Source organism: Ictidomys tridecemlineatus, chromosome 2 (assembly GCF_052094955.1).
Source record: "Ictidomys tridecemlineatus isolate mIctTri1 chromosome 2, mIctTri1.hap1, whole genome shotgun sequence".
Lineage (NCBI taxonomy): Eukaryota > Metazoa > Chordata > Mammalia > Rodentia > Sciuridae > Ictidomys > Ictidomys tridecemlineatus.
In genome coordinates, this window is record NC_135478.1 from 93,537,717 (window position 1) to 93,545,717 (window position 8,001).

Here is an 8,001-nt window from a genome sequence, read left to right on the forward strand (position 1 = left end):
ATGTGGGCCTGCCTGTGGAACTGTTGACTGCAGTCTCGGGTTTTGTGCCAGGAGCATGTGTACCTGGAAGGCAGGGCAGGGCACCCAGACATGCACATGCCCTGTGCTAATGGGAGCCGGGGAAGCCCCTGTCCCCAGGAGTTTACCATCCACCATGGAGACGCTTGTAAAAACTAGATTCTCAAACCAGGACCATGCAATAGTCAGAAGGTTCTGGACTCTGGGAGAGATGGCACTGATCAGATGGGTGAACCCTGGCCCTGGGCTGCCCTCCGGGAGGGTTTTTCAATTTCGTTTCTTTCCCCAGGTATGTGCAGCCCCCGATGATCAGCTTTGAAAGCATTTTTGAGCAGAGCACGCCCATGTCGCCCATTGTGTTTATCCTGAGTCCTGGCTCCGACCCTGCCAGCGACCTCATGAAACTAGCCGAGAGGACTGGTTTTGGAGGAAACCGCCTCAAATTTCTCGCAATGGGTCAAGGTCAAGAAAAGGTAATCTGTGGTTGGAAGGGACAAGGGCAGTTTAGGTGAGATCCTGGCCTCCTTTAGGGATGTAAGCTGAGAGCCCCCTCCGCACCTGGGTTGATGGTTTCCCACCACAGGGCAGAGATGGAGTGCTGGAAGGTGACCACATGAATAGCTGCAATCCTGCCTCCTTAAGAGACCCTGCCCTCTGCTGTTGTCAGAGCCTTCTCACACTCATTCTCTCCCTGGATCCCTGCCATGACCCCTGGGGTTCAGGATTGTTGTGATGCCTGGCTAAGGAAGTGGGTGAGGGGTGCCGTGCCCAGGACCGCACTGGGCCTTGAGCTTGCTTTGCGTCAGTCTTTGCTGGGTCCTGTACCACATCACACCCAGTTAGAACTTGCCCCATAAGTGCAGTGCAGCATGGGACGGAGCTGGAGGGTGAGCATGGTGGTCACACATGAGGTCCCAGCTCTGCTGTGGTCTGTCTGCGAGGCTCTGGCAAATGTTTCTGCTGCTGGACGCCCTTGTGAGGTGACAGTGTCAGGAGCCGTGGGCGCCACCCACCAATGGAAGCGATTTTAAGGTCAGCCCTCACGTCAGTTTGAAGTCATTTCAAAAACCAAGATTTTATTGAGTGGGGGGCTTGCTTTCCCTCTGAACTCCTCCTGGGAAGCTCTGGGGTTGTTCTCTACCCAGGGCCATGCCCATCTTGGCGGGTGGTAGAGCTTGGCGCCTGCTCAGGGAGTTCCAGGTGCAGCTGTGTGGGAAGCTGGAGCTCTGTGGCTGAGGAGGCCATGAGGGCTATGGGGGCGCTCACTGACCCGCAGGCTGTGGCTGCAGGAAACCCCAAGGAGATAGAGTCTCCAACAGCTGCTCTGGTATCGCTGGCTCCGCTGGCCTCTGTAGAGTGGGCACCCCTTGCCTGTGGGCAGAGTTGGTGGCTCTGGGACGCCCACCCTCCCCTCCCGCTCCCTCTGTGCAGGTGGCCCTGCAGCTGCTGGAGACAGCGGTGGCTCGTGGGCAGTGGCTGATGCTGCAGAACTGCCACCTTCTGGTCAAGTGGCTGAAAGAGCTGGAGAAGTCCCTGGAGAGGATCACCAAGCCCCACCCAGACTTCCGCTTGTGGCTCACCACTGACCCCACCAGGGACTTCCCCATTGGGATCCTGCAGAAGTCCTTAAAGGTCTGCAGGACAGGCAGAGGGCTGCCCGTCTGCTGGGGGGTGCTCGGGTGCCCCATCTCTGGCCCCATCTCTGCCTCTCCAGAGGAAGTGCTGGAGGTGGGGCTTGTGGCCGGCCTCCCTGACCCACCCTGCAAATGCTCTGGTGGTGTCTGGTGGCTGTCACGAGCCTCATGTGTCCTGAAGCTCTCCTGTATCTCTGAGGACAGACCACTGCAGTCTGCAGGGCCCAGCAGTGGCGGGAGGTCTCGGTGGTTTATGCACCTGGTGGATTTATTCTCAGGGAGGTCTCGTCATCTCCCTCTCTGGGGCAGGTGGAGGCAAGACCTTTCATTCTGACAGCTGAGGATCTGGGGTTCAGGGGGAGTGGGGTGGGCTTCTCCACCAGCTCCTGTCCTGCACCTTCTCCGCCTGGGCCCTGGACGAGGGACTTGCTGTGAGGGGAGGAGGACAAGTCATGACCTCTGGCTTGCCCCCTCTTCAGAGCTGCGTCCACGGGTCCATGACTTCCGTCTGGGTCTGCCTCCTCGTCCTTTCTGCAGGTTGTCACGGAGCCACCCAATGGGCTCAAACTGAACATGCGGGCAACGTACTTCAAGATCTCGCCTGAGATGCTGGAGCAGTGCCCGCACACGGCCTTCAAGCCCCTGGTCTACGTGCTGGCCTTCTTCCACGCCGTGGTGCAGGAGAGGAGGAAGTTCGGGAAGATCGGCTGGAACGTGTCCTATGACTTCAACGAGTCTGACTTCCAGGCAAGCGTGCGGGGCTGTGGCTCCTGCCCCTGCTCCCGGGCTGGCCCACGCGGGCTGTTCAGCCGTCTGGGCTCTGTTCGAGGCCTTGTTGGTTTACTGTGACCTCCTGTTCCTTTTCTCTCAAGGTCTGCATGGAAATTCTGAACACATACTTAACAAAAGCCTTCCAGCAGCAGGACCCTCGGATCCCTTGGGGCAGCCTCAAGTACCTGATCGGGGAGGTAGGAGCTCCTGGGGAAGCAGCCGGGAGCCCTGGATAATCCCTTCCTGCTTCTGCTCCCCTCCCCTAAGGTCCTCGTGAAATACCCCCACTCGCCATCAAGCTGTTCTGTCTTGGGTGACCTCCAGTCAGTGGGGGTTTCCTGAGCTAGATTCATGGCCCGGGGCTCATGCCAGGCTTCCTCAAGGAGTCAGCAGTGCTCTGCTAGCCACACCTGGGCACAGCACGGGCACCTTCGTCCTGGGCTCTGGGCTCTGGAAACCATGGCCCTCCAGGAGTGGCTGGGAAGCTGTCTTGGTGGCCTGTACTTGGTTCAGACAGTGGCCCCAATGCTGAAGACACAGTGGCTGCTTTCTTTTTTTCCGTTTGTCTGATGTGCGTTGGGGACTCTGTCAGGGACATACTGGTCCAGCCCTTCCCGAGGATGCTCCCCCCTTGGGAAGTCAGGGGGTACTGCACGTTTTGCAGACAAACCCTCTGCACCCATGGGCTGGAGCTGCACAGGGGCCAGGCTTGCAGGAGACTCATGGGGCCGAGTGGGTCTTCACTGTGGCAAGCCAGTGGCCCCTGGAGCCAGGAGCCCAGGTGCAGCAGTGGGATGTGCATCCCCCAAGCTCACGGGCTCTGGCCGCAGGTCATGTATGGAGGACGCGCCATCGACAGCTTCGACCGTCGCATTCTGACCACCTACATGGACGAGTACCTGGGAGACTTCATTTTTGACACTTTCCAGCCCTTCCACTTCTTCCGGAACAAGGAGGTGGACTACAAAATCCCTGTTGGTGATGTGAAGGACAAATTTGTTGGTGAGATTTCTCAGATATGAAAGCTATTTTTAAAGCTTTTTTGGGGAGACCCTAAATTCCAACAGTTGTCTTTCCTAAGGTCGTCTTGGCGGCTTTTTGGACCAGGACAGAGGTGGGGCATCCTGGCTGGTCAGGTGGGGTCTGTTCAGCCTGTTAGGAGCCCAGAGGGCCTTTCCTAGCCTGCAGAGGCAGTCACTGATTCCACCTGGAAGGACAGAGCGGCCCTGGGAAGCTCACAGCTCATTTCTGTAACAGAGAACTTCTGTGCCCACTGGTTTGGAATTTTTACTTAAAAACACATGGCCCACTCAGTCGTGGAAATTAGTCTTGCTTGTCTGGGAACTTGGGTGCTGTGGGCCCTTGGGAACCAAGGGCAGGTGACAGTACACCTCCGTTCTCTGGGGTTCCAGAAGCCATCGAGGCGCTCCCGCTTGCCAACACACCTGAGGTGTTTGGCCTTCATTCCAATGCCGAGATTGGGTATTACACACAGGCGGCTCGGGACATGTGGGCCCACCTGCTGGAGCTGCAGCCACAGACGGGTAAGTGAGCTCTGGGGGTTCCTTAACTTGGTCAGGGCCTGGGCGTCTGCTCAGGGCTCCTGGTTGGTTTTTTTAGCTTCCCCACATGGCTGATACCTTCCCAAGAACTAGCGGGCTTGGGACGTGCCTTCCTCCACCCAGATGGCTCGCTTTCCTAAACGTGTCCTGGTTTTTAGGGGAATCCAGCAGTGGCATCAGCCGCGACGATTACATCAGCCAGGTGGCCAAGGACATCCAAAACAAGATGCCCAAGGTGTTTGACTTGGACCAGATCCGGAAGTACCTGGGTGTAGGGATCACGCCCACCGCGGTGGTGCTCTTGCAGGAGCTGGGGCGCTTCAACAAGCTCGTGACGAGGATGAGCAAGTCTCTGGCGGAGCTTCAGAGGGTGAGCGCTGCTCCCCGTGTGCCCAGATGTTGGCCTGCAGCTCCTGCATCTCTGCTGCAGTCTGCCTGTTGCTCTCGATTCCGCAACAGGCCCTGGCTGGAGAGGTCGGAATGAGCAATGAGCTAGATGATGTCGCCAGGTCTCTTTTTATTGGGCATATCCCTAATATCTGGAGGAAGCTGGCCCCGGACACCTTGAAGTCCCTGGGGAACTGGATGATCTATTTCCTGCGGCGGTTCAGCCAGTACACGCTGTGGGTAAGTGGGAGCCACCCTGCCTCCCTCAGCCGCCTCCCCACCCTTCTCCCCAGAAGCAACCTCTGCAGGAGTTAATATTGCCACAGGAATGTCCTTGGGTCCCACAAGCACGTGGGGCTCTTTTCCTGCGTCGTCTTTGACTCTGAAGCATCCCTTGTTCGCTTGGGCACCCTGTCTTGGGTGAGCCTTGAGCCTCGTTCTGGCCCAGCACACCCTAATCCCACTGGCTCTTTTTTGGGAACTGAGGCATCACGCCTCACGGATATTTGGCATCCGCTCTCCTTCCGATGGGCGTCAAGGTGGTCACTTCCCATGTGTTTCTGGTGGTGTGTTTGTGCAACATGCTGGCGCACACGTCTGTGAATGCTCTCACCAGTGTATTCACGAGTCCATTCCAGCGGGGGAAGGGTTGAGGACTGTGCCTTCAGGTTTTGGTGGTCAGGAGGTTTTCTAGAGGAGGGGAAGCCACCTATATTTTGGGTCTCTGCCTCCCTGACAGGTGAAAACTGCGGTGGATTGTCTTGTTCTGCATTTCTCTAGCTGTGGTGGGCTGAGTGTATCTTACGAGTTTCTGCACAGTCTGCGTTTATTTTTCTTGGGCTGTGTTTTGGTTCTCAGTTGTCCTGTTCCTGAGGACTCCATCTTTTCCGCTGGTGTTGAAGGGCTCCTTGGGGATCAGAGGAGTTGACCTCTGGGCGCCAGGTTGTACGTGCTCCTCCAGCTCGTCCAGAGCCTTTTGACTTTGACTGTGGCACCCTTTCCACAGAAGAGTTTTAGGTTTTCAGGTGGTCAAACCTCAGTGGCCTATAATGGTGCCTGGGCTTGGGGCTCCCCACCTGAAGATGATGAGAATCTTACTGGAGATTGATTGGGTCCTTCTGTGGCTCTGTTTGAACCCACCTGGAACGTGACGGTCCAGCTCCTTTCCCCAGTGGGCCACCAAAGCCAGCACCGCCAATTTGCTGCCAAGGTGGAATACATCTTTGATCTTGTGCTGACCCTCCATGACCAGCTCTGACCCTGGCGTCTGGCAGTGGCCCTGGCTTCTACCACTTGCCTGTTTCTCTCCAGGTCAATGAGGGTGAGCCCCCTGTGATGTGGCTGTCAGGACTGCAAATCCCAGAGTCCTACCTCACAGCCCTGGTGCAGGCCACCTGCCGGAAGAATGGCTGGCCGCTAGACCGGTCCACCCTGTTCACACAAGTGACCAAGTTCCAAGATGCAGAAGAGGTGAATGAGCGGGCAGGACAAGGTACGGTTGGCTTGCTAGGGATTCTTGGCCTCTTATTTGGGGTTTCTCCCTCAGAGCCACCCAGAATTCAAAGGGCAGTTGCAGTGTGGGGCACGATGGGCTGGCCATGTTTAAAAATCGCTGTGTCCGTGTGCTCTTTCCTGCTGCCCAGGAGGGCCAGTACCTGTGTCCCTGAGAGCCGTGGAGCTAATGTCAGGGGAGGCCTGGATGCGATGCTAGCCTGTGGGAAAGGAGCTCCTAGGTCAGAATTAGTTCTTGCAAAGGTCACTGGGTGGCTTCCCTGTAAACCTCCAGGGGGCCAGGGATGGGGGGAGCCAGAGGGCAGTATGGGCTAACTGTTGGAACCATTACATTATACCATGATTTCAGATCCCTAAGACATTGAGTACTGCTATGAAAATAATAGCTAAGATCACATTTCCCTGGGGTCTTGGCCAGAGGCCATTTAACTACAAGGAGTGAACCCCGCTTGCCGCTTCATGAGAGGGGTTTAAGGTGCAGCTCCTAGGTGGCAGCAGCAGAAGCCCAGCCAGGGCTCAGAGGCAAGGCACGTATCTGGCTGCCACTCTCTGGGGCCAAAGGATTGTCTTCTTCATGTGCCTGCCACCCCAGAGAGCACTTTCTCTGCGGCTCCCTGGCCGCTGTGGCTCACCAGGAGCTGGGTTGCCAGCTCTGACGAGGTGCTACCCAACTCTGCAGCCTGAGCACCCATGGTGGTCTGAGGTTGCGTGCCCACCCTGTGCCCACTCCTTTGTGGCCCACTGTTCCTCTTACAAAGGCAGGCAGGCAGGGCAGAGGTGATGGAGAAAGGCCTGGCTGTGTTCCAGGCATGTGTGAGGAGGTGGGGCAGAGGTTGTGTGCCTGTTCCACCTGAGTGGCCACTGGAGTGGCCACTGGCAGGGTGGCGGAGGCCTCCTTGTTTATCTGGACCTGTCCCTACTGTCTCCAGGGTGCTTTGTCTCAGGACTATACCTAGAAGGTGCTGACTGGGACATAGAAAGGGGATGTCTGATCAAGAGCAAACCCAAGGTGCTGGTTGTGGACCTGCCCATCCTGAAGATCATCCCCATTGAGGTGCACCGCCTGAAGCTGCAGGTAAAGCCTTCCTACTTCTCCAGCACCTTCCCTTCTGACCTGGGGGTAGATGAGGTGCTTTCCACAGTCAGGCCTTTGGAAACCTCTGTGGGGTTGGGGAAGCCTTGGGGACCTGATAACAGCCACGGGCACAGGTGTCAGGCTGCAGTTCAGACCTGAGGTATGGGGACACCTTCCTCTCTTCCTGTGAAATTCTGCAGACACTGAGGCAGGAAGTAGTTGCATCTGGTTGGGCTGCAAGAGCCCCTATGTGGCCTGGGCCAGGTCCCAGCTTTGAACCTCTCTCTGGCCCTGAGCTTCCTCCTCCATGACTGCTCACCTGCCCTTCCCTTGCAGAACACCTTCCGGACGCCCGTCTACACCACCTCCATGAGAAGGAACGCCATGGGGGTCGGCCTGGTCTTCGAGGCTGACCTCTTTACCACCAGGCACATTTCTCACTGGGTGCTGCAGGGGGTCTGCCTCACCCTGAATAGCGACTAACCCTGGGGTGAAGGAAACCAGGGCAATGCGTGAGTTTTGGTCTTGAGTGCTGCTGCTCCCTGAAGAGCCCTCAGTCCTATCGTTCCTTGGGGGGCCTTGGGGGCAGGGAGGATGACCCTGATTTTCCTTTCATTTAAAATCAGTATTTGAATCTTTTTCCATTAAATTAACTCAATGGTTGTATTTTTTAAATTGCTTTTAAAAATATATACATATTTGTTTTTAGTTGCCAATGGACCTTTATTTATTTATATGCAGTGCTACGGATTCAGCCCAGGGCCTCACGGGCTAGGCAAATGCTCTACCCCCGAGCCCCTGCCCCAGCCCCAAATTGCTTTTTAAAGGATTCTCTGTATTGAGAAAGTCCACCCTAAGAGCCAGAGTTAGCCCCTCATTTGACCCCCACAGGGGCTTCTGACCAAGCAGGGGCTCCTCTCAGAGGTGTCAGCCCAGAGGGCTGAAGCTATTGAGGGTCAGGCAGTGCCCCTGTGAGCTGATGCACATGACACCCAGTGTGTGACGGCCAGTCACCTGCGGCCATCTCCCCCCTCCAGCGCCC

The 8,001-nt window shown here is 56.7% G+C and overlaps 1 protein-coding gene across 1 annotated transcript in view; it reads left to right on the forward strand.

Moving 5' to 3' along the window:
- Dnah10 (dynein axonemal heavy chain 10) overlaps positions 1-7,675 on the forward strand; it is a 122,832-nt gene extending 115,157 nt beyond the window's left edge. The window contains exons 69-79 of the mRNA XM_078039348.1: positions 308-491; positions 1,450-1,650; positions 2,190-2,399; positions 2,525-2,620; positions 3,254-3,425; positions 3,836-3,967; positions 4,144-4,355; positions 4,445-4,612; positions 5,684-5,864; positions 6,814-6,959; positions 7,296-7,675. Of these exons, the coding sequence (XP_077895474.1) occupies positions 308-491; positions 1,450-1,650; positions 2,190-2,399; positions 2,525-2,620; positions 3,254-3,425; positions 3,836-3,967; positions 4,144-4,355; positions 4,445-4,612; positions 5,684-5,864; positions 6,814-6,959; positions 7,296-7,442 (1,849 nt within the window). The 3' untranslated portion in view covers positions 7,443-7,675. The remainder of the gene's footprint in view (positions 1-307; positions 492-1,449; positions 1,651-2,189; positions 2,400-2,524; positions 2,621-3,253; positions 3,426-3,835; positions 3,968-4,143; positions 4,356-4,444; positions 4,613-5,683; positions 5,865-6,813; positions 6,960-7,295) is intronic.
- Positions 7,676-8,001: the final 326 nt, after the last annotated feature.